This window comes from Heliangelus exortis, chromosome 1 (genome assembly GCF_036169615.1).
Source record: "Heliangelus exortis chromosome 1, bHelExo1.hap1, whole genome shotgun sequence".
In the NCBI taxonomy this organism is placed as follows: Eukaryota; Metazoa; Chordata; class Aves; order Apodiformes; family Trochilidae; genus Heliangelus; species Heliangelus exortis.
In genome coordinates, this window is record NC_092422.1 from 141,605,291 (window position 1) to 141,631,821 (window position 26,531).

The 26,531-nt window shown below is 44.4% G+C and overlaps 1 protein-coding gene across 2 annotated transcripts in view; it reads left to right on the top strand.

The window, feature by feature from the left end:
- Positions 1-4,756: 4,756 nt before the first annotated feature.
- The window catches only part of CHST11 (carbohydrate sulfotransferase 11), a 176,681-nt gene continuing 154,906 nt past the window's right edge, over positions 4,757-26,531 (top strand). The window contains exon 1 of one of the 2 annotated variants that reach the window (XM_071728670.1): positions 4,757-5,082. In XM_071728670.1, the coding sequence (XP_071584771.1) occupies positions 4,965-5,082 (118 nt within the window). In that variant the 5' untranslated portion in view covers positions 4,757-4,964. The remainder of the gene's footprint in view (positions 5,083-26,531) is intronic. The other variant, XM_071728679.1, reaches the window with a different exon arrangement.

Here is a 26,531-nt window from a genome sequence, read left to right on the forward strand (position 1 = left end):
AAGTATTTTAAAATATGGAACTCCCCCTACCCCCCCCCCCCCCAAAAAAAAAAACAAAACACCAAAACCAAAAAACAAAAACCAAAAAAACCACCACCACTCATGTATTTCTAGAAAAGGACACTGAACATGGGCTCTTCTTTCTAATTCAGTACTTCAGGCTGTACAGAATATTAAGGCATTACCCTAAGGCAAGACCATAGAAAATGCAAAATCCACGAGAAGGTGTTTCAGAACTGCAGCAGGTTCTTCAGCTGTGGGAACATGTTTGGTGTGGGTGTTTTCTTCTTTGGAAGGAAGAGGGCAAGACATCTGCTCAGCTGCAGAAAGGGCTGTCTTTGGTAGCAGCTTCCTGGAGCTGGGTGGCCTTTCATTCATGTGCCCAGTGAACTGCTGACAGAGAAATCCATGCAGGTAAATGAGCTTTGTCCTCCTTCCACTGAAATCAGCTGGGGTAGGGAGGTTCTCAGTGACTTTTAAATTGTATCAGAATCAGGATCTTACAAGACCGTTATGAGATGTTAGTAGAGTATTAGGTTTATGTTATAAAGAATAAATAATAATTCTTTCCTGTGAGGGTGGTGAGACACTGGCACAGGTTGCCTAGGGAAGTTGTGGCTGCAGTTCCCTCCCTGGAAATGCTCAAGGCCAGGCTGGATGGGACTTTGAGCAACCTGGTCCAGTGGGAGGTGCCCCCCCCCCCCCCCAATCTGGGGGAGTTGGAACTGGATGAGCTTTAAGATCCGTTCCAACCACAGCCATTCTATGATTCTAATATTGGTAATCACACCTTGACTACCAGGCAATCCTAGGTGGCACTGCTGGGCCCTACAAGCTATGAGGCAGGTGAGTGCCTGAGCACTAACATGGGCTCTTAAAATCTGACTTCCTATTTTCAGATAGCACAGTTTAAGGCAGCTGTCAAATGAAAGGTCCACGGATTGGCTGGAATCTTTAGAGCAATGTGCCCTTTCCTTTGTGGACAAAACCTAAGACCTGGTTTCTTAATGATATGGCTATTTTAGGTAGAGCAAGTTAAAACCATCCCCAGAGAATATAAGTAGAACACATGTGCAGAAGATATTTCTGGTTTACTTAACTAGACTGCTTCACCCTGTGGTGGTTGGAGTCATGAAGGAAGGGACTGGAGTCGTAGCAGTCTAAGGACAGATTAGAGTCTGAAATTTGCCATTTCTGTTTCAAATCTGGAGGTGGCTTACATGCCTAAAAGCTTGTGCATATTCCTCCAGTAATAATTACCTCCTCTTGAAGACATTCTCTGCAAGTTTTGCCTTCTGTTTGCAAGAGGATGAAGCTAATTGGTGTAAAACAAAGGAACCTTTTGAGATTCTTTCATTACAGATGGAAAGTTGCACAGACACCTATATGTTTCTCACAGATAGCTCTATTTTCTAGTGGTTTTTCAGCTTCACATTTCAACATGCCCTTCAATACTGGCCTGCTTGCCATTTTTTTGATAAATTGCACTGTGAGTTTACCACACACTGTATTTCTGTCTGTGTTTTTCAACTGTGGTTTTGTTATTTTTAGAGCTTTATCAATAAATAGTGATGTGGGTGGTTTTGTTTGGTTGTTTTTTTGTGCAGCTTTTTCATTGTACAAAATAACGTACAAAACGCTGTCTGGACTTCTTTTGATGTCACTGGCATCTGGTTCTTAATCTCTTAAGTCTTTCTTTCCAGAAGCCTCTGGGATGAGGAGAGAGGAGACTATTTTTATTCAGAGATACTGACTGCTGGTTATTGCCCTGGGAATGGTAGGTGATCACACCTACAGCACTATCCAGACTCCCTACTGCTCTGCATCTGTTGAAGTTTCTACTCAGAGGTATGCTTCAGAAGAAGTGCCTCAACTGTTCATGTATCTATTCTGTAACTTGGCATCCATCTGAAAAGAAAACTGGGCTTCCTTGTGTTCCCTTGGTTCTGCTCTTTTCTGTAGGAAAACCAAAGCGCAGCTGTCTGAGTCTCTGCAAAATGGGTTGCTGCATTTCATTGTCCTGAGTCACCAGACATTAGAAAGGTTGTCATAGTCTGAAATTTGCAGAGAGGCTGCAAGTGTGTGGGAGGATGCTAAGTTTGGAATTGCCAATGTCCATCATGAAGGTATTACTTTTATAATGTTCTTTTAATAGTAAATGGCAACACAGCTGGTGATTTTCTTCCTGCTGCTTTAAAATGCTCCAGCATTTCATCAGAGGATGATGCTCAGAAAAAGTGGAAGTATTGCTAAAGCCACACTGAACAACAGACCACCTCCTCTGCCAGCATAAAGTGTTTCTCTTCTTGTGCTTCTTGACAGGGTATTGAGTTCTAGCATTTTGCCCTCACCCTGCAGTGTCTTATCCACATTCCTGGATACAGTCCAGTTCTGTTAAAATACTGCAGTTGCTATTGTGCTGCAGCATATGTATTGGTGGGTGGACATTAAAATGCCATTTTAATGCTTTTGGTTGACTTTTGTTGACTGATGTAAAGATTTGCCACTTTGATGCATTCATATTAGTACTTCTCTTTATCTAGTGTTTTCCATAGAACAATCTGTGTTGCTTTTGAGGTTTGATTTAAAAGAGGAAAATCAATTTAAAGTTTCCTTTAGAAAGACTAAAAAACGGTCGCTGCATATCAAAAGTACTGAAAAGAAATGCACCTGGAAAAAAAAATCTACAGAAACTCAGCGATATACTGCATAAAACCTTAACGAACAATGGAAATTATTTCTAATAAAAAGAATTCTGGGCCAAGCTTAAATAATCTACTCTGTTGCAAATGTCTACCTAATTATTGGTTTATCCTTGAGTTATCCTTTAGACTAGATCTGAGGAAAAATTTCTTTACTGATACAGTCATTAGGTATTGGAATGGGCTGCCCAGGGAGGTGTTGGAGTCACTATCCCTGGAAGTGTTTAAAAAATGTGTAGATGAGGCACTTCTGGAGATGCTCTAGTGGGAGATATATGTATTGATACATATATATTATATCTGGGGGGTGGGTGGGTTATTCTGTAGTATTTTGTATTATTCTTATTTTCTATTTCTGTATTATTATTGGAAGGGGGGGGGGAGGGGGGAGAGGGGGCAGCAGCGATTCTTTTATTCTGTAAAAGCCTTTTAATTGGTTTTCAGAAACTTTGAATGAAAAACCCTGGGTACTTTACAAGTTTCTGTCACCATTCTCCAGGAAGGTTTTCTGCAGGTTTTTTTAGCTTAAGCTTTTTTTCACCCCACTTGTATCCCAGCCTTCGGCTGAACCTGTTAAAGGAAATTTTAATTTTAAAGACTTCCTCCCCCCCAACTACATTGGAAGAACAGACAGATATGCGAGGAAAAAAACCAAAAAAAATCCTTCTCCACATGAAGATGGTATCAGGGCTAGCAGAACGTCTTTCAGTTTAGCAGAAAGAAAAGCAATAGCAAACCAGCACTTAGGTGCATCAGGGGAACAGACAGAACAGAGTGAGAAGATAAATGGTGTATTGCTACGAAGCAGATTCCATCCAGCAACAAGTTCCTTTCCAACACCCGTCTAAACCTGAGCAAGCGGACAGCCAGCCCCAGCTTGGGAGCTCCGCTGGGGTTAGCGCTAGAAACACAGCTCAGGACTTGGCTGACCCAGAGTCGCACCCCTGGCTCAGAAGCCCCCGACACCCCAAACCCCGATGCCAACACGAGTGGAAGCAGCAGATGGCTCTTGTCCTGCTGCTCTCGGCTCTGCATTGCTCCCACGGACGGTCTTGTATCTCGTTGCCCCTCTCCCCACTCCCGAGACTTCGGTGGAGGAACCGCGGGGGAAGAAGAACCTTTCTTTTGTTTTTTCACGGGCAAACGAGCAATGAGTTGGCCAATTCAAAGAACTTGAAGCCTTGCGCTTAGAAGGCAGAAAACGGTTCATTTCTGGCATGCCAGGTGGCACTGTTTTCATCAGGGATGATTCAGGGCTTCTGGAAGTCAGTGTTTACACACGATTATAAATATTAACAGCAACCAGGCGGGACAGCGCAACTCCGGAGAATAAACGACGGCACGGAGAGGCTGTAAAATGTCTTCTGTAACACTAAAGGGAGAGAGAACCTTGAAGGCGGCACTCAGAATTAACGGAGTGGCAGGCACCACACACACATAAACAGAAAAAAAAAAGCCCGGAAAAAATAATTTCTCTGCACACACCGGGCGCGGGTGAAAGCCTCCCTTAGTGCGGGGAGTATTGGACTGGGGGGGAAGGGGGGCGCTCCTCGCCGGCCGACCCAAAGCTCAGGAGGGCGAGAACGATCCGGAGGGGATCAAGTTCACAGGCAGAGGGACCGCAGCGACAGCAGCTCCCGGACACCGAAGCCAGCCGGGACCCCGGTAAAGCCGCCAGGACCCCGGCAGAGCCTCCGCCACCTCGGCAGCCACCGCTGCCTCCTCCCTCAGCGCCGCCGCCGCCCGTTGGCCCTCGCGGCGCCCGCACGCGCCCGGCACGCCCCAGCCCCTCCCCCCGCGGAACGCGCCCCGCGGCGGCCCCGACCCCTCGAGGCAGCCTCGAGGCAGCCTCGAGGCACCCCCGAGCCCCCCCGCCCGCTGCCGCCGCTGCCTCCGGGCGGGACCATCTCTCCCTTTGGCGAAGGGGGGGGTCTCGCTCCGCCCCCGCTCCCCGCCCGGCCCGCCTACCCCCCGCGCCGCGCAGAGCGCCCCTCCGCCTGCCGCGCCGCGTGGACACGCCCAGCGCAAGCATTAGCGCCCCCCGGTGCGGGGCGAGAGCGCTTGGGCATCCTCCGGCGCGGTGGCGGTGGCAGCGGCTCTGGCTCCTCCTCCTTCTTTTCCTCCTCCTTCTCCTCCACCTCCTCCTCCTTTTTCCCCGGCACCTCGGAGCGCCGCGGGCGCGGAGCGGCTCTCAGCAGCAGCCGTGCGCGCTCTGCCGCTTCCCCCCCCACCTCCCCTCCAGCTCCGCCGCCGGACAACGCCATGAAGCCGGCGGTGCTGGAAGTAATGAGGATGAACCGGGTGTGCAGGATGGTCCTGGTCACTTCCGTGGGCTCCTTCATCCTCGTCATCTTCTATTTCCAAAGTATGTTGCACCCAGGTAGGGCACCGGCACCGCCGCACCGGCACAACCGCAACGGCATCGGCTCCGGCTCCGCGGAAGGGTAGAGCCCGGCCCCGCTCCCCGCCGGCGCAGGTGGCGGGCGCCCCGGCAGCTCCCCACCGGCTGCTGTCGGCTCCGGCTCTCGCTTCCCGGCGCCGCTGCGGCAGGCGCGGGGCTCTGCAGCCCCGTCCCGGCCACCGCCCGGGAAGGTCGCTTCGCCCGCCGCAGGAAACTTCCCGCGGGAGGGAGGAAAGTTGTTCGGTTTTTAAATGGTGTTAACCTCAGCTCTGTGCCGTGCGCTTGGGGGAACGGGGGACGCCACGGACCGGTCAGCCCTGCCGCGGGGAAGTGCGGCGCCGGGAGCTGCCCGGTCCCTGTCCGCCCAAAGGGCACCCCCGGCCCGGCAATCCCCTGGTGGAGCTGTAGCTTTTTGCCTTTGGGGATGCTTAGGGGGACCGGCAGCTGGCCGCGGGCAACTTCGTGCCAGCTCGCCCAAGTTGGTGGGAGCGGCTGCTCGGTCCGTCCCTGCCCGCGGTGGGGGCGGCTGCCCGGTTCTGCCTCCCCCCCTGTGCTGGGGGCTCACCCCTGTTGGGGCTCCTGGCTGGGTGCGGGGGTCCGGGCAGACCCAGCCTGCGGGGTGTCATGCAGGGGCGTGACAAGTCCTGCTCCAAACTCCGAACTTCCGAATGCGGTTTCGATTGTGCAGTTTACAAGGGTGATGGACAGCAGGGATGTAGCGGTACCGGGGCAGCCGATGCTGACTCCCGTGGAAGTCACTCCTAGGTCGGCTGCTGATTCACGCGAAGGTGGGATGGGGCCGTGGAAACTTCACGCTCCGTCTGATGCGTGCGGGGATCCATCGTGGATCGCAGCGAGACAGCTTTGTGCGGCTTGGCTGTAAAATTTATCCAGAGGGGCAAAAAAGAATTAATTTTGATCTGCCCCTCTGTCGCTCTTTTTTCTTTTTTTTCCTTTTTTTTTTTCCCTTTCTGCCTGAGGCATGCGGCGGAACTTGCGCTTGCAGTGTCTTGTTTTGGAGGGCTCTGACAGCTGAGCAGAGGAGCAAGGATTGTCTGAGGTGATGAGACCTCTTAGGTGACCAAAAGCTGTAGCTGGCAGAGCTTCTTGGCAGCTGGGTCTGCTCAGCTGTGCCGGTAAATGTCTCCTACCAGCTCTTGAGTGGCTACAGGCTGTAGCAAACGAGGGGATTGCAGCTCGGTCAGAAGAAGGACATACTCGGTTTGACTCTTCCCTTCCATTCTTCTCTCTACCAAACCATAGTAGATAAATGATTTTCTCTTAAAGTTTCTGGAGTAAAAATGTAGAGGCTTATTGCACTCTTAGGGCTAGGAATCAGTAGATCTGCTGCTCTGTAGTGAAGTCCCATTTGGCATTTCTCTATCAGCTGTCTGCTCCTCCGAAGTTGGTATCATTTGCTTGATGAATGTGTTCTCGTATGGTGCCCATCTGTGTTAATACCTGCCAACTCCTTGGAAAAATTAGCATATTATTTCTTTCCTGCTGTGTCTGCTTCATGCTGACTACTTTCACAAGAAGTATTCAGCCCTTAGCAGACCTGGGGAAGGTTTTATTTTAGGGCTACTGTGCAGGATTGTTGGTTGTAACACAGACTTGCCAATTTAATAAAAGTATATTTTCATTGGTTGCGTTCCACAGGTAACATAGTTTGCACCCGTATTCAGAAAATTTGGCCAAGACTTATTATTTTCCCTTGTTTCTGATGGATTATACTGCTGGAACACAAAATCAGCATGTGCAGTAGGTGAGAGATTAAATGAAATATTTTTCTGTGAATTTTTGAATGCAGAAAAATCGCCTTTCATGGATTCTAAATATGCTCTGTAGCAAACTGCCGGAGATTATGGCTTTATATTTATGCTATTGTGAAGCTATAAATAGGTTGAGATTCTAGTACAATTCAAAGGATTTACTATAAACTCCAAGGAAAGAATGAGAGGCTGTGAAATCACCAAGAAGATAATCTGCACCCTTTTTCTGTTTGGCACGTATTTAGGTTGTTAGCATGAGTAGAACACATCTGGAAATAAATGTGATCACAACCTGTCCATTTTTATTGTACTTATTTTGATCATAACCATTTCTGCTTGTTTTGTGGGCTTTTTCTGTAGTGGAAACTGCTAGAAAGCTGTCAAACTCCAAGCTAAACCCATAGAGAGTGTAGTAATTGTGTTTATGTACAGTTTGTAAGGCTCGAACAGCTGTTTTCACCAGGTATCTGTTATGTGATTTTATGTGTCACTGTCTTGGTGGTGCAAGTGATAGATTATCTTGGAGTGCTTGAAGGACCAGGAGAGAGGGAGGTGGTAGACCTTCCAGTGTGAATACACATCAGGTAGCAGATGATTTTGGGACATTATATCCTGATTTTACGAGTCATCATTAGTCCTTTCTGATTTATCTAAACTCACTGTAGCTGAACCCTGGGCATAGTGCATGCCAGATGGGACAAGGCTGGAGCTATAAAGAGCTTTCAGTATCTTGGCTCTTGCCCTTTTTGTTGTCTAGGATGTTCTAAATTTTAGCTGGTGTCTGCTGCAGGGTTGTTTTTTTTTTAGGATGGCTACCAGGGGGAGCTGCTCTCATACCCTGGCTTGCCACCTTTCTCCATTGTTGGTAGCTTGCAGTGATCTCTAAGATAGCCACTTTGCAATTGGAATTCACTGAGAAATTCCCATGCAACCCTTTTGGATGGAGAGTATGGTTAAGTTCTTTACCAAAAGAAAAGTAAAAATTGGTCAGTTTCGTCACCCACCAAGTTCTCTTGGTGAATTTCAGGAGACTTGTTCTCTGTCTGCAGATCTTTACAGACAATGTTATGTGTGACACAGAAGGAGAAAGATGCCAGCAAGCCATCAAATCATGAATCTAACCCTCCCTAGGGAGGAGACAACTCATTATCTGTTAGATTAGCATTTTCCATTTTAGGAAAACTGAGTAGATAGCTTGCTAGAAACATGAGGAAAAAACATTTCTGCTGACAGGTTTTTTTTCTTTGGGAAAAACAAATAGGAAAATTACATCGTTATAAGAAGCATTTTTTTAAAAAAACAGTTGATCAAACAAAAAAACTTAACAACAAAACCACAGCTGAAGCAGGTAAGGTGAGCTTAACATTTTTATGGAAGAAGGTGATGTTGTGTTCCTTGGGCTGTATCTTAAGTACGAACATATTGGAAGGAGATCAGGTGCTTTTTACTCCTTGTTTGTTTTGACTCTGTACCCCCTCTTTGTTGTGAAGTCGGTGGTAAATGTGCTGTCCCGTTAATGCATCTTTGAATTGTCTGAGTTTAGGCAGAGATTGCCTGTGTGCTGGGTCCCTCCCAAATCCCTCCCAAATTTAGGTTCCCTGCCAAGTTGTTGGTGGGGGAAGGTGAACAGTGCTGGTCTCCAGTGCTCAGAAACATCGTAAAGGGGACTTTGGAGATGATCCTGCCTTCTGATGCTTATCTGTGAGTTAGGGGGAATGTTTGTTTCTGAGAAGAGGACATGGCACTGGGGACTTTAATGTGTTTTCCTGATGCCTGTTAAGCCTTTTCCAAAAAGAAAAAACCCCAAACATTCTGAAGTGTTTGCTGTTGCTGGATATATAGAAATACATAGTTGATTTTCCCTGGCTGTTTGCTTAGAGTATTTCCCCCCTTCACTCCCCTGTCATGTGCTATGTGGATAACTGAGTGCAAGATGATTATAGCTTTGTGCTCCTGGTTCTTCTGTCTGTGTATAATGGGTGGGTCTTGGGGTTTTGCGTGACAGCCCATCGTAGTTGTATCTCCCTTCCTGTGCAATCTGTTTGGTCACTTAGCCTGCCTACATATTTCCAGATGTATTTGCTTTCTTCTGTGGACATCCCAGCTGCAGGGAGCTGAGAGATTGTGTCAGGAGGTGCAGGGAGGAGCTGCTCTGTTAGGCAGGGGTCATGCTGTGCTGGCATCCTTCAAGATGAAAAATTCCATGTAAAAGGTATAATAATTAATACTGTTTTTATCTTAGCTGAGAGAGGTTTATGAAACTAACTTCTAAACCTGTTCCTGTGCCTGCCCCTTGCTCTCTCTATTGCAGACCAGAGTGGTTTTGCTCCATTTTTCACTTCCTTTTTTAGACTTCCTCTCTTCTCTTATGGATGCTAACAAAGGTTTGATCTTCAGACTTGGCTCCTGCCCATGATCTTCTCAGTTCCACATGCAGCACTCTATGACTGATGGCTGCCTGTTCCTTGCAGAAGGTGATGTCTGCCGTTGTTCAAATGTCAGAACAACTCCGATCACATGGGATTGATTTTTTTTTTTTTTCCTTCGTTATGCCCGAAGATGATCTCACCATTGGTTTTGATGGAAGATTCTGTTTGAAAACAGCATTCTCCCATCTTGCAACTGATCCCTAGTTTCTCCCCTGCTCATAAAGGGGAATGAGATCTGCAAAGCAGTGGATGTGTGGCATTCCTTTGATGGACCTCATATACAGGTTTTAAATTATTCTGTTTGGGATACAGAGAAATGAAGTTCATTTGACAGCTGTAAGAATCTGGCCCTCATTTAGTTGCATGCAGTGAAATCCATCCCCCAGCTGTATGCAGAAACCCCGCTGTGTGCTTGTGAGGGGGCTGTGCTGTATCCTTTTGTCAGTGTCCCTCTAAGCTTTTCATTGATTTCCATGGGACTGCATCAGCAGTGTGAGCAAACATCCTCTGGTTCTTCTTCTCAAAGGTTCTGGTAGTCTAGAACTGCTTTAAATTGGGAGCTAAACTGCCCTTGGAATCTTCTGAAAGTCTTCCTAGTTAGTGAATATTAAATGTATTAGCAGGGCATCTTTCTCTGTCTCAGGGTAGATTTTTGTAGCAACTGCTTGCTGATGAAAAAGCTGCTGAAGAAAACCTCTCTGTTTCTGAGTGTATTCAAGCAAACATTACTTCACACTTTCAACAGTAATGTCTAAATAAATTTTAATTTATTAGAATTCTTACTGCTCCACAGTTACCATTTCTACAATGTAGACTTTTACAAGCTTTTAATTTTTTTTCCTGTTACTATTAATCAATTTTGGGAAACCGTGTGCTGACTTCCATAGCAGTAATGCTCTGTATTCACAGATGTAAAAGTGGTTACAGTCTAACTTTTTTGGAGACAAAGCTAATATGAATGGAAACTCTCTTTTTCCTTCAGAAATAAACATATAGAGCAGGGTATGTCCGGTGTTTTTAGTGCATAAATGTATACAGCTGATAAAGTACAACTAGTATGTCAATTTTATCTCTGTATATGGTAAGCGTATTTCTGAATTTTTTTCCATTACTTTTCTAAGGTGACAGGCAGTTAGTTTATTTTCTAACATGTAACTGACTCTAGAAGTGGTTTGGAGAATTGGAAGAAATTAGATCCATGTTACTTTTCCCAAAGCCAGCGCTACTGTATTTTGTTTGACTCTTGCCAGAGGTGTTGTATCAAACCCTGCCTGAGAAAGCTGCTGCAGTTGTCCTTGTGTGAATGTCATTCTGGCACAGTTTTTTTTCCTTTTTTTCTCTCAAGCCTTTTGGGCTGATGCATATGTATTATGTATCAACTCTTAAGGTGATCCTGAGGGAGTAAAGGATGGGGTTGGGGGACACAAGGATTTGAATCTGAGACTTTCTCTTGCAGATTTTCTGTGTTGCTCAAGGCAGGTGACTGAGTTCTGTGTGTGTTGTTGAAGTGTCAATGTATATAAAATCAAGCTTGGATGTGCAGTTGAAGGGCTCAGTTCAAATCGATGAAAAGAGCAGGACTTTTCCCCTCCACATGAAGGAAATAAAACAAAGTTCAGGAATTGTGTTTGTGTAGATCTGCCGTGCCTGGGATAAAGATGATGTCTATGGTGGGTCATTTAAATTCAGCAGCCACCTACTATATTACAAGGGTAATGTTTCAAAGCACGTTTGTGTTTTTTTAGATGTTCCTGTTCCCTGTGGAGCCATTCATGTAAGAACTTCATGGACAAAGTGGGTATTTGTCCTTACAGTTGCAGTTCAAACTTTAGAGTTTGGTCGATTTCTCCTTATTTGTGTTTCTGTATCCAGGTTATAGATAGCATCCTTTTGTTGTGGGAGGAATGCTTGCATGTGACTAAGTGGTGTTTCTGGCACACGACTCATTCTTTGCCTAGAAGATGAGCCCACCAGAGACTGCAGCACATCAACAAGAGAATTCAGTTCCTAATTATCTCAGGCTCACATCTCCAGACAGAGGGATTTCTTGAATTCCAGTTCTGTGAATGTAATCAATGGAGGATGCAGAGTGTTCCCCTTTCGTGTAATTGTTTGGCACCTGGAGCTAAGGTTTCATGAATAAATCAAAATTCTACTGCATATATACTTGGACTCTGCTTCACTTCTTTTGCATAATGTTATCTCCCGTTTTTCATTTAATGCCAGATTGATGAATGTGGTTTGTTGGCTTGCCCTCTCCATGTGCTCCTTAAAAAGAGGTTAGTTGCTGTTGGGATTGCCTGGAGTAGCACCAGTCCCTCCTATCAAACTGAGGTTGTAGGTTTTCATATGAATGGCCCGTGTTAGATTTCAGCTCCTTTCACACTGTCCTTTTGGGTTGTCACACCAGCTGTAGCACTGTTAGGAAGTACCTAATGAAAGGCAGCCAGTGCACACATAAAGTGTGTTTATACATGAGGAATAAGTGCACAGAAGTGGTGACCATCCTATGGCAGTGTACATCCTCTGCTCTGCTTCTTCTGTGATGGCCTCTTTGGTCCCTGGGGGCTGCTGGGTGGGAAATGCAGACATGCCTGTGGGAGCTGGCTTGTTTTACCTGTCCCACTCTATGAACTTGAGGAAAGGTTGGAAAGGTTTGTGCTGGCAAGTCTTAAGGCACTAGAATGTGTTATAGGAGCATAGAATGGTTTGGGTTGGAAGGGGCCTTAAATCTTCTAGTTCCATCCCCCTTGCATCAGGCAGGACACTTCCCACTGGATGAGAGTTCTCCAAGCCCCATCCAACCTGGCCTTGAACACTTCCAGGGATGGGGCAACCACAGCTCCCTGGGCAACCTGTTCCTCTGTCTCACCACTCTCACAGTGAAGAATTTCTTAATAGCTAATCTAAATCCACCCTCATTAAGTTTGAAACAGTTCCCCTTTGTCCTGTCTCTACACACCCTTGTAAAAAGTCTCTCTCCAGCTCTCCTGTGGGCCCCCTTCATGTACTGGAAGGCTTCTGTAAGGTCTCCCTAGAGCCTTCTCTTCTCCAGGCTGAACAACCCCAACTTTTTTTTCAGCCTGTCTTCACAGGAGAGGGTCTCCAGCTCTCTGATCATCTTCATGTCTCTCCTCTGGATTTGCTTCAGCTGCTCCATGTCCTTCTTGTGTTGAGGTCTCCAGAGCTGGATTAAAGCATTACATGCTAACAGGACCTTGACTGAACAGCATGGTAGAGATAAGTGCAGCATAAGCATTTGTTGTCAGCAAACTTTGTGTCCATGGGAGTCACCGAGGCTTGCCTGCATTAAAGAAATTTCCCTGCCTTTTTGGTTGCTTTTTGCACTTCTACACTGGCAGTGAAAGTAAATGGCCACATTTACTCTGCTTTTGGCCACATCAATTTTACACATTAGAAATGAGGTCCTAAATGAGGCATTAACATTTAGCTTGTAAGCGTCAGAAGGGGATGTTATTTAAAAGAAATAAAAATAGATGGCTGTCACTGGAAACATTGGAGTAAAATGTCATTAGAGTGTACTGACTGACATTGAGTCTAGATTTGGAAATACAATGTTCCAGGGTTTTTACTTTTTTTCCTCTTGACAAATTTAAATCTTTGAATTAAAGAAGCTGTGTATGAGCACTTTTAAAATGCTGATTTAAAAAAAAAAATTCAGGTCTGTGCACATAAATCTGTGTGGATGTGCAGATGCACCCACCCATCTTTTCTCTCTGCAAAATCGTACTTGGTGAGCCAGATAGTTCACATGCACTGATTTCTGAAGTGCAAACCCTGTTTTCCTACCAAGGCTGCTGTAGGGAAAATTAATTTCTTTGTTATTAAAAGAAATCACAGAAGTGCTGAGGGCTCCACATAAGTGTCTTTGTTATTTTACTAATTGAAATGTGTAGTCAGTGTGGTTTCTCATTTCTGTCATTTCTTCTCAATTTATACAATACTTGGAAACATCCAGCTTGAGAAGGAATGATTTTATGAATTCCTTCATTCTAGGCTGTGAAAGAGCAGGAATTTTTATGGGGGTAAATCAGTCTAAACAGCAAGAGTGCCTCTTCAAGGTAGCCTTCATCTTGTCTGTACCAGGCTGTAGACACTGAGGGATAACTTTGCATCTGATCCTATCAATCACTGCTGCAATGGCTTCACACTCCTATGAAAGAACTTAAAAGAAGGTGCTGGGGGAAATGGAAAATACAAACAATGCAATTGAGCAGAATTTCTCACAGCCCTGTTATTTCAGGGGTTTGGGAGATGGGAACTCTATCCAGCAAACAGCATGAAGGTACGTGGACCACACCATGGAAAACTGTGTGTGAAATGCTCACATCCTGTAAATGTTTTCTGCTCCTAATTTTGCAATGAGAAGTAGCCTTGATTTCAAGGATGTGAGTAAATTGATCTGTTTGTGGTTTTACAGGATCCACCTCTGTGTTTCTCTTTTTTCTGTTAGGTGAAAGAGGAGGATACAGTCCTTCTGAGCTGTGCGTGGTCTCCAGAGGAACTGCTTCTGCTTTCAGTGTTTTATTCAGGCTGGTAGTCATTGTCTTGGGCTAAAAGATTATGTCCTTGGTAATTGATATAAAAAGATTCCATCTTTTTATGTCACTTGGCTGGTTTTTAATTGTAGACCCACAAGCAATAAAAGGCTCTGTTAGGTTTCAACCCACTTCTCAAGCATGTTGCCAAAGAAGAGAACTGTGGGATTTTTTTCTCCTAGTTTGTTTTGTTTTAAAAGCCAACACTTTGTAATAATTTCTGAGACAATCTGACAATCAAAGGCACATTTTCTAAACAGCAAAAAGGTTGTTTCTAGGATCCTCTGAATTCTCATTAAAAATTACATAACTTGTAGATAGTAATTTTAATTATTTTTTTTTGGCTGATAAATTATTATGTTGGGGGGGGGCAAAAAGTTTAAAATGGATAACTGGTAGGGATTTTCTGGATTAGGGAAGGTAGACATATAATTAATAAGGTGGCTATAATTGGATCCCATGGATGATCTGTCCTGTAATACCATGTCTTAAAAAAAAGAGCTTTAGGTAGTTAAAATCCTTTCAAAGACTGTTTGCATTATTATGCTTTAAAGTTGATTGATGTGCAGGCAGAACAAAAATGTCTGTATTATCTGAAGTGACCTGACTCAGAATAACACATTCTGCACTGGCACTGGTGGGTACCAGGAGCTGAGTATGTCCTTTCAGTAATCTGTATTTTTACAGCCTGTGCTGGAAGTGAGAGCAGAGAATTTATAGTAACTGAGGGGGAGGGAATTAACACTTCTTAAACACTCAGTGATTAATAAAATGTATCACTTGGGGTCATAAATGTAAAACTGATAAATCCTGTCTTGTTTATGTGTTTTGGTCTTGATTAACTTCTAAAATATATTTCAGTTTCCAGATGGGCATAAGTGCTTTCTCTTTGGGGTTAAGTGTGTGTATGTTTGCACACAATTATGAAGTTGTCATGACCCCTAATCAAGCAGGAAAAATATATCAGAGAATTAGGGTGCCTGTTAACACATGGACTCTGCCTCCCAAGCGTTGTTGTCCCCTTGCTTGGTTTGGTTGTTGTTGCAGGATCAGTCAGATGGATCTTGTGCAAGGTTCCTGCTCTGGTGATCCTATGGATCACGCTGGCTTTGTCTCTCTGCCTTCCTACTCTTCCTGAACCAGACTTGATGGTCCATTGTGGTGAGTTTAGGGAAGCTCAAGTAGTATGAATTAGGCTGTCTGCTGGGTTGTTGGTTTTGTTTTGGGCAGGCCATAAGATTTCTGAAATCTTTTTTTCTGAAAGTACTACGTTGATGAGGGGTTTTAAGTTGCTGGTGGAGTGGTTGCATGAGGTCTGTGTGATTGACTGGAGGAGTCAATGGTTGCTTTTTGAGTTGATTTTAGTGAGCAATAGTTAATTTTAGTGAGCATTGGGTCAGATCTACCACTGCAGAGGTTTTTTTGAATTGCATGAAGTGCACACATCCCCCATGGTGGGAGAAATAGAGGACTGCAGGCTTGGGTGTAGCTCTGAACTGTTTCCCCCCCTCTAAATCTGGGTCAGCTCTATTGACTTGCTTATATCAATTTTGGATCAAAGCTGCTGCAACGAAAAGCATAATTTGTCCCTCTGTGTCTTCCTCCAGAGAAATCTAAAATAGAACAACAGCTTTGCATTGCTGCCTTCTCAGGTTTTTTTTCATCCTTCACAAATTATTTTCTGCATGCACGTGAACGGTAGCTTTCCCCCATGCAGATATTTGCTTGAAATATTGAAGACGGTACTGACTTTTTTTTTTACTTTCACTGGAAATGACATTTAAAGATAAGTGATATACAAGCATTAGCATGCAGGCCATCATCAATAACATTGAAGTCTTCTGCTCCTGCCATAGAACTTCTCTATCCTACGCAAAAAAGGCTATTTCTGGTGCAACAGCAAAAGTGTAATTGCATTAAAGAAAAAAACTGGGAAAAAGTTGGGACTTCTGGAGCTGTTAACTATTTTGAGATGAAGCTCTTTTAAGATACTAAATGAGCTGAAACGGATAATATATGACAGATGAATTTAATTAAAATTCCCTTCATATTTGGCTGTACTTATCAAGCTTATTGGTTTTTTTTTTTTGGTTGTGTTTTTAACCTTTTCACCCCTGAACCCATCAGTGTTCTTGATGAGTCTTGCCCCATTTTGTTGCCTGTTTCCTGAACTCTTTTCTTAAAACCTTCCAGAGTAGAGACAGGAGAATTTTTGGAGAGGATGCCAGGACAGTTTGCAAAACAAAAGTATAGATGGGGCTCTTGTGTCCGAATGATTAATAATGCACAAAGCCTATACATCAGAATAACGTTAGTAACTTACAGCCTCATCTATCTCAAGAATGCTGTAACCAGCATGGTAACACGTTACTGTGAGAACTCTTTGTGCAACTAGAAATGCGTCTCATTCCCTCCAGTGTGGCTGGGCACCAAGGGAAACAAGCCATAATTCTTGCATGTCCAAGCTAGCTTGGGTTCTTTCCCATTACCAATCTTTACATAGATTCTTTTTCCCCCCCTTCGTTTTAGTTTTATTGGTACTCTTTAGATGTTTTGCTTTTTTTTTTTTTTTTTTTTTTTTCCTCTACATTGGTTGGGTTGTGGTGGTACCAAGTGAGATTTATTTCATGCTCCCTTTCTAGCTGTGAGGGGATCTCTTGTCATCAGATTGTACCGCAACAGCTCTTACCTTGCCAGAATGGTTGATGCCTTGTGTACTTCTCCAGCTTCGTGGGAGCCTGGAAACGCTGCTGCATGTCAAGCAGTGTGTGTCTTCTGTTGAGTAATGGCAAGTCTGTGCTTTCCTGCTATTTGCAGAAGTTGGAAGTTTTGCCCTTGCAGCAAGTTAGGAGCATTATTTCTGGAAATTTCTGAGAGTTTGGGCCCAAGCCTATTTCTGTGGTAGTAATACTTTGCTTTAATCAGAAGGTTTAAGTTTTTTCTCCAGAGTAGCTCCATGCTTTCTTTTTCACTTGTCAGCTAGGGATGCTGAGGCATGGACAGGAAGGGTGTGCGTGCAGGGATTTGGCTAATGGTTTCCCAATAGGTGAATGGCAACTTCAAGAATAAAGCTGGAGGGTATGATGGTTTTGTGGAGCCTGATGCTTCCACAATCCATCATCTAAGGGCTGCAGTGCCTCTTTCTAGGGTTGGAGTAGACCATAGTGCAAACCAGGTGTCTGGCACAACCAAAGCTTCTGCACTCAGCCCAAGACAGACTAGTGCAGCCCCATCCAGGTGTGTTACAGGCTTGTGAGGAGGGCTGTTGTGAACAGTTGTGTGTGTCCTTCACAGTGCTTCAGTCAGGAAAATCCCCCTTTTGCAATACATGGGAATTTGAGAGCTCCTTTGAGGTCTCCTGTACAAGGTGTTGCCTCCATTGGATGTTAAGCACAGACCTGCTCTGCATGATTGTGCTACAGAGCAGAGACATGAACAGTTCTTGCTTCTAATTTCTCACAATTTTGCTTTTATGTTTGGGTTTCTAAAGTGTAAATTTTTTCTGTCTATGCCCTAACAAATGTTGAACGGCCTTTCTTTTCTGGATCAGAAGTTGAAGGCATACTTGAAGGAAAAACATAAAAGGCCCTTACTGGCTCTTGGGAAGTAATTCTAGTTAGTGGCTTCTAATACTGAAGTACTGTGCACCCAGTTTGAAGTCAGGTTGCATTAATAGAGCTTGGAAGCAAGCAGAAAAAAACCCCCACATTTTCAAGCTGAGTACAGCTAAGTTTGCTGCATAGGAAACATTTGATATCTTTGCTTCCATTCCTTGGGACCTGTAGTCACTGAGTAGAGCTTAGTGTTGCCTAATGGATGAGGGGCCCAGCACCTCAGGAAACTGTCTTTCTCCTGACAGTTCTTTCCTACCCCTCGTAGACAGCATTTCAGCAGCTTAATTCTTCAGCTACTTTCTCCCTTGCCCTATCTGAGCAACAGGCAGCCTTTTCGTGTTATCTTCTTCGCAGTGTTAAACCCAGAAAAGTGGTTGTTTAGGTGAAAGTGTGATGGCAGTGCTGTTATACAGATGTCTATTGAGAGGTCATGTTGTGGTTTGAACGTAGACAAACTGAGATGGAGGCCATGTCTATGCTTAGAAATCTCTCTTCTGGAACAGCAAGCCTGTCTTCCTCCATATAGCTTTGTGCTTGGACAGCTTTTGCCAGTAAAAGTATTACAGGATTGATGGTCAGTAGGTGACGAGAAGGGATGCCTCCTCCCTTTTTGTTTTCTTTTGCCTTTGCTTCTTAGTCTACTAGAGATTCTGCTGATTAATCTAAATTTATTTTTAAAATTAAAATAAAAACAACAACAAAAAAAAAAAGAGAGAAGAGCACATACAATAAAACCATACTCTTTCTATGGTCTTCCTATGTCAGCAAAGCTCTTAAGTGTCTGTCAAGGCTGGCACGCATGATCCACCCTGAGTTTTTGCTCACACAGTGATGATTAACATATGTCTAAGTTAAAATATTGCCTCTCTGTAAAATATATTGTCCCTGCTTTTTGCTCATTCTTGTTTTGTTGCGGTTTTAAGGTTGAAGTTCCCATCAGTTATCAAAAAGGTAACATCAGTGGTCTATGTGAGGGGCTGACACTCTCCCTAATTGTTCCCTTTGAGACCTTTGTGCTCTCTGTGGTGGCTGTGGGACATTGCTGGTGTTCGTTCCTTGAAACAGAAAGCTGTGGTATAGTGTTTCATAAATGTTTTTGCTACTGCTCAGAATGGTCTCAGATTTAAATCTAGCATATTTTTCAGGTCCTGTGGAGATTTGGGGCATTCGAAGTAATGCTTCCTGCAGTGCTGTTTAGTGTGGGGAAACTGCTTAACATGTCCTCAGTCCTGAAAATATAAACAATAAACTTTCCATCTATCTTGCTGAACATGTATGACCATTTCCCACAAGTGCACAGGACTAAGAGCTGTAGTCTGTGAGCTCAGTGACACATTTTGAAGAGACAGACCTCTTGTCAGCACTGCAAGGCATCTAGGAATACTTCTTTTCCTGCCTTTTCTTTCCCCTGCTGCTGTGTAAGTCTCTGTTCCCCCTCTTAGTCAAACAAGTGTAGCAAAAAAATGTACCTGTGTCTGAAATTTGGGGGTCAATTTGTTTGGCTCTTGCTCATCTGTCAGAGATTAATTTGCATTGAATTATGAAAAACGTTGTGCTATCACAAGCTGCTTCTGGTACTAGATTGCCAGCAAGCTACATCTGTCTTCAAATGTTCAGGACAGGCTACTTTAAAGTTGCAACCATAGCCTAAAAATACATGTGGTCTTTTTTTTTTTTTTTTTTTTTTTTCCTTCTTAATCTTTAACTTCCTTGCTGGAAATAGCAGGACTGTATCAGGTTTATAATATTTTCTAGCCATAGTCAATTTTAAGCATGACATGGGTTATATAGCAAACGGGAAGAACCTACACCCATCATCCTCAAGTGAAAATGCGTGGGGAGGGCCGTGATGGCCACATCAAATACCATGTGTGTGGAAATTAAAGGAGCTGATTTTTGAGCTGACAGCCAGCCTTTACATGCTTAATTTCTGTAGGACCCCTTTCAGTTCCCATCTGTTCCTGTGCCCTTTGACAAGCGGACTTGCCAGCTTTTAACAAGTGAAGACATTGTCAAGTTCAGGGAATAAGACTTGGATTTTATTTTACTTGCTGCTTTCTTTGTCTCTGTTATAAGATGATCCTTGGGGAAAAGAAGTGTTGACCTTAGGAAGGAGGGAAGCTTGGTCTTCCCAGGCTGCTAATTATCTGTCTGTACAATACGAGGTTGAGAGGTCAAAATTGCAAGTTAAGCACTTAAGACCCAAATGTATCTCATTTTCTCCTAGGTGAGTGAGGCATCTGCGAGGGGGTCATGTGTGGGGGTAAGTGAACACCAGCTGGGAACCCTGTGTTGGTGTTTCAGCACCCATGGGACTTCTTGTGAAGGACTTGAATCCAGAACAGAGGGTGCAAAGATTTGAGTTCATATTCAAGCAGACCTTAGCAATTAGCTGTCAAGATCTGTTCCTGCTTTGCTTGTATCTCTGTCCTTGCTCTTCTGCAGCACCAGGGCACTCTCTGCCTTTTGTGATGGGCATGCCACAGACCAGATCTTGAGGGCAGGAGCCTGTCATGTGTGACAGCAGTGACATGAGCAACAGAGCTGCTCTGAACCTGCCCATTTCAAATTAGGTAGGGGGTAGCTCCAGCACAACAGAGTAGTGAGTGGTTGCTGGAAATAGGCTGCTGGCTACCAAAGCTGGTAGTTGTCACAGATTTATTCAGATTCAAGTGAGAGCCTGCGTTGGGCCTCAATTACCACTTCACTTCTTCATTGTTTTGAAGTGGGCTTCATGGGAGCTTCAAGGTGTGGGCAGAGAGAACACTCACTTTAATTACTGCTGAAGTAAGGATACCTAATGCCCCTGTCTGCCATAAGGGGTGAGCTAAGCATAGGTTAGCTACAGATTCCCACTTGAGTTCTTCACTACCTACCTTGTTACTGCCTCATACCAGCACCACGAGCTTGTGCTAGGTAGGTTGACCTGCTGGCCTTCCTCTTAGGTTAGACAGAGGTCCTGCTGTGAAGGGTGTAGGGCTGAGCCACTGCTATGAGCAGTGTATCTCTTGGCATCTGTACAAGGATGAGCTGTGCTGATACCAGTGCTGATAACAGTGTAGTCTCTGGGTCATCTGCTTTGTTGGGAGACTAGGTTGCGGTAAAATGTCTGAACTGGTAAAAAGTAACTTCCTTCCTGCATGTTCCCATAACCATTCAGGAAGCAATTGGAGGAGCCAGGAGTTGTACCTCAGTCACTGGGGCCATCTTTTCTCAATTTTTTACATACCTGTTCTGCTGACATTACCCAAAGACATGGTCATTCAGTGGTAAGCCTGGACCTTAGTAGGCTGAACAGACCTCAGGTGGATTGCCTTATGTTGTGATGTGTGATTAACCTGGAGGCAGAAATAATTAATAGTGTCTGGTACTCAGCACCGCTTGTATTGTTTGGGTTCAGAAGATTTTCACTTCCTGATCAGAGTCTCTATTCCTGGAAAACTTTTAATGGATTATTTTTGCTGCAACTTTGCTTCTGTTTATCCCTTTCTCTTTTAGCATGGGGGAATAGAAGTGTCATGCAGTAGCAGCAGGAGGAGGGCTTCCCCTGAGGTGGGATGAGAGTGGGCCCAGGATGGGCAGTGCCCTAAATGTTGGGGTGTAGCCCCACGGCACAAAAGCAGGGTCATGGCAGGCTCTGGCTATGATCCCAAATAGGGTGAGGTAACAAGTTGAGAATATGTCCACCTGGCAGACCAGGCCTTAACCATAAAAAAGGTATGAGCTCCATCCAGGAAGACCAGACTGTAATTTTGGACATAAGGAAAAAAGGCTGGGCATGGGGCCACCTGTGACATAGCTTAGGCCAGGAATGGGTGCCCAGGTCTGAACTTAAGTAGAGCTGCAGACTTGTGGATTAGAGGTATGGATGGGAGTTCCCAAGGAGGTTGCTCAAGGCAAGTAAGGCATGTTGGTGCCCTCAGGACCCTGGCAATAGGGCTGCTGGCTCATTTTTATTGATCTTCTGATGTACCAACTTCTCATCAAGGCTCTTCCAGCGGGTATCCCAGATGGTGTTGCACTGCAAAGGAGCCCTGAGGCAAATGGTAGGCAATGAGAAGAATTTGTTGTGCCAGTTGTTTCACTAAGGGTAGAAGCAAGTTTTTCATGTTTTGTGCAGGTATAATGCAGTGTGGTTAATCATTGCTTTTAGACTTCTCTGTTTTGGATGGTAAATGTGAACATTATTTTTTGAGGTGGGAAAAAACCATCTCAGACCAACATGGAGATGCATAGAAATTGTAGCCAGGAACAACCCATGCCTGCTGAGCATCTGCTTATTCAGACCTGGTAAAGTTAGTTATCCTTCAGGTGACCAGAACAACATCTGGTGTAATCCTAGGATTTGCAGCATTGTTATAATATTTAAGCCCACAGTTTGGTTTTAAATAAATAGGTGTAAGAGGATAAAAGGTTGGTAGGATATGAACACGTAGGTTATCTGATCTTGTTCTGTTGAAGGGTAGTAGTCCCTACTAGGGGAAGCTATTTCATTGTGAATATTTATTCAGTGGAAAACTAGTTTCTTTCTGCTGAATGTATAGAAATAACCTGGCACATGTTTGTAGAGGGGCAGGACTGACTTTCCAAGTGTGCAGTCCCTGGCAGTGTTAGCTGATGTTGTGCAAATATATTGAAGGTTGTGGCTTTTTGTTGCTTCTTCCTCATCTGCTGCCCTCTTTGTTTGGTTTGCTGGCTCTGGTTGTGCAAACTACACCAGTGTGATGCTCCATGCTGAGCCATTCTTTATTATTAATGTTGATGCATCTCTTGAGCTGGAATGGTGGTGAAGCAAGCAAAACCTGACCAAGGCACATGCTTAGTTGAGTTTTTAGATCATGCTTTAAAAATATGGGATTTTTCAAATACTTCCATTAGTGGGCATTAGTACTGAGAAGGGTGTCACCGGTTTCTTGAGTCAGAATTTAAGTGTAAAGAGGTTTCTGAACTTCATGTTATTAAAATAAGTAATTTTAAAAAGAACATTGCTGGAACCTGCACGTAGCAATTGTGCTGCCCCATCTCCTGTAGCTGGATGTAAAAGCAAGAGAAGCATTTTTGCAAGTATGGGCAAAGGGAGCTGATGCTTACTGTGACTTTCTCACTCTTGGCTGTACAGGAGGTTCGTTTGGGAGGGGCTTTTAATTCCAAAGGACTGAGCAAAAGAAATGCTTGTGGGTTCAACCAGGAAATTGTCAGTTTGACTGGCAACAGATCTTGCAGCCTGCATTGGTATAATAAGCAGAGAAGTAAAATTATAATTAATAATTTACATTTTAATCCTTTTGCTGTGTATCCTAATTTGCAAATTAATATTCTTGTGCGGTGTTGCCTGTCAATCAGGTGCATTTCACTCTCCCAGTTACCACCTTAGGGCTGGTTTATCATTGCTAACAAATACTTCAAATTAAATTGGGAGCTAACGGGCACAAATAAGAGCAGTTTATCTCTGATTGTAAGGACAAATTCCCCTGATTCTCAATGGAGTGTCACTCGATTCCATTATGACAGGAATTTATTAGCCTTCTCTTATGAGCAGTTCAGTATGCCAGTTTCTGGTGCTGAAGATTGCATTTTTATGATGCATCTTGATTAATATTGTTCATGTCTGTGTTTTACCACCAGTTATTCCTGGCTGTAATTTCAGTCTTGTGCTTGACTCCTTCCAGCATGGACAATGGCATTGGGGGCACCCTCACTAAGTTTGCTGATGACACCAAGCTGTGTGATGTGGTGGATTCGCTTGAGGGTAGGGATGCCATCCGGAGGGACCTTAACATGCTTGAAAAATGGGCCAGTGTCTACTGCATGAGATTCAACAAATCCCAAGTGAAAGGTTCTTCATGTGGGTAGAACCATCCCCAGGCACAATTACAAGATGTAAACAGAGTGGGTTGAGAGTAGCCCCGAAGAGAAGGGCTTGAAGGTGTTGAGCAATGAGAAGCTCAAAATGAGCCACTTGGAAGGCCAACAGTATCCTTGGATGCATCAAGAGGACTGTGGCCAGCAGATCAAGAGAGGTGATTGTCCCCCTTTACTTTGCACTTATGAGACCCCCACCTTAAGTCCTGGTCCGTCCAGTTCTGGTGTCCCCCCCCATAAGAAGGACATAGATCTGTTGGAATGAGTCTGGAGGAGGGCCATGAAGATGATAGAGGGGCTGGAGCATCTCTGCTACAGGGAGGGGCTGAAGGAGCTGGGATTGTTCACCCTGAAGAAGAGAAGACTCTGGGACCCTGTAACTGCCTTCCAGTACCTTAAGGGGAACCTACAAGAAGGCTGGACAGTTCATAAGAGTGGCCAGTGACAGGATAAGAGGAAATGGATTTAAACTGAAAGAAAATAGGATATTAGGAAGAAGTTCTATCTTAGTGGTGAGACTCTGGAACAGATTGCCCAGAAAAGTTGTGGATGCCCCCTCCCTGGAAGTGTTCAAGGTCAGGTTGGGTGAGGCTTTGAGCAACTTTGTGTAGACAAAAGGTGTCCCTGTCCATGGCAGGGAGGTTGAAGTAGGTGATCTCTAAGGTTCCTTCTGACCTAAGCCATTCCGTGATTTTATGATACTTTTTCCTTTTTATTTTTACTGGAATACATTACTCAGGGGCAATATCTCAAAATATTGCCACCTGTGCACTGGTCTGGGAAGCATAATGACTTGACAGGATGGCCAGAAAGCCTTAGAAACTGTAGGAGTTTTTTAGCAAGACTGTCTGACAAATGAGATTGTTTTAATATTTTTACTTTGATATTTAAAGCGACAGCATAGGGGATCATGCTGCTTGGCTTTGCCAGTGACTGTTACAATGCTGGAAGGAAGCTGCAGGCTGGCAGTTCTTGTGGCTTGAAGGGAGTTAAGAAGAGAAAACAGACACATCACTGATGTGAAAAACAAATGTGTCTTACTTTGTCATCATATAGTACCAAAAAATTCACCTGATTTACATTAGTCTGAAAGAGACATACTCATAGAATGGTTTGGGCTGGGGGGACCTTAGGGATCATCTACTTCCAACCCCACTGCATGGGCAGGGACACCTCCCACCAGACCAGGTTGCTCAAAGTCCCATCCAACCTGGTCCTGAACACTTACAGGGTGGGGGCAGCCACAGCTTCTTTGGGCAACCTCATGTCTCACCACATCCACACTGAAACATTTCTTCTTAATAGCTTACCTAAATCTACTTTCTCCCAGTTTAAAATCATTCTCCTTTGTCCTGTCACTTCATGCCCTTGTGAAAAGTCCCTCCCAGGCTTTCCTGTAGCCCCTTCAGGTACTGGAAGGCCACTATAAGGTCTCCCTATTGCCTCCTCTTCTCCAGGCTGAACAACCCCAACTCTCTCAGTACTTGTAGGAAAGGTGCTCCTGATCATCTTCATGACCCTCCTCTGGACTTGCAGCTCCATGTCCTTTCCTGTGCTGGGGTCTCCAGAACTGGATGCAGTACCCCAATACTGGGGTCTTATGTTGAGCTTCTCATCAACCAACACCCCAAAATCCTTAGGGTTGTTCTGAGTCTGTTGTCTACACAACCTTTATTTGTGCTTAGGATTGTCCCACTCCAGGTGCATTGAAGAGCTGGATATTTGGAAGCCAAAACTTTAATTGGAGTTTTGAGTGGAAAGTTTTTCAGGTGATGTGGCTGTGAAAAGTTGGATCTCAGGAAAGAGAATTTGAGTTTATGTCAATTCATATAGCAGATCCTGACTGACAATTTAGGTCACGTTTGAAATTGAATCAGAGGTTGGTCCTTGATCATTTTAGATCGAATTCCAGAGCTGACTTTTGAGATGGGTTTGAGGATCAAAGCCTAAATGTCACTTTATTTCAAGCTTGAGGGTCAGACTGAAAGGTCTTGTTTTAAAGTGTTTTTTTGTTGCATACTGTAACTTCAAGTGCAAAATGCTCCATTGTACTGAAAATCTCCCAACTTTAAGGCTTAAAAGACTCATTGAAGATGAAGGTGAAGCTGTTTGTGTACTTGTAAGCATTATGGGAAGAGACTTCAGGAAGAATAAATAAGCGCAAGTGTCACAGAGAAGTCTGGCAAAAGGGAATCATTGCTGTGGAGCCAAAGGATGAATGTTTGAAGGTAAGAGCTTTGCCTTTGTTTGAAGTTGAATCATTTGTGAGGAAGGACACGCTGCCCTCCCTCACAGGGGGAGGTTGGGTGGAATTTGTTAGTCTTGAGAGGACAGCAGCTCTGGTAGGATACAGTCACTCATAGCTTCTGCTGCATCAATACATAGAGCTAATGTGCTTAGGGCTGATACAGTGAGGAGAAACCAATACAGAGAATGTTTTAGAGACATGCTTATAGGCACTGCTGGAACTGTAAATTACACCTTAACAACATACTTGCAGCCACAGCTTTCAGAAGCCAAGTGATGGGCAGAGCTGAAGGGGAGACTGGAGTCTTCTGTCCTACTTCAAAATAAGGCAGAACACTCATCACATGTCACTTATCTGCCTTTCCTTGCAGGTGTACAACATACAGGTGTACTTGCCTGTGTACTACAGGTGCTGCAGTACAGGTGTACAACATGACAACCAGGTGAGGACAAACAGCAGGAGGTCACAAGTGGAGGGGGTAGGGGAATGCTGTGGAAAGAATTGAAAGTCAAACAGTTAAATGTGCACCCAAAGGGAGTCTGCTCAATTGTTGAACTCTTGCTGTGTTTCATACAGGGATTATCTGTGTCATCCACTGCATGTCACCTGCATAGAGGTGGCTTTTCCCTGGTGTCCTGTCTGTTCCCACTCCACTGCTGTGCCAGCCCTGGCACTTGCCTGTTGGATGAGCCAGTTTTTGGGTGCCAGTGTGTGCATCCCGAGTAGCTGTGAGTTTAATGCCTTGGGCTGGTGGATCAGTGGCTTGGTGAGCTGCTGGGGAGGCATGGGTGCAAAATTGATTTTAGGTTGGAGCTGCCAATCAATACTTCAGATTCATTGTCACAGCCAGATGGACATTTTGGTGAGCTGTCAGTGTGGCTTTGCCTCCATCAGAATTGATGAATTTCACCAAGAAGCAGATTTACTGTCTGCTTTTAACAAGT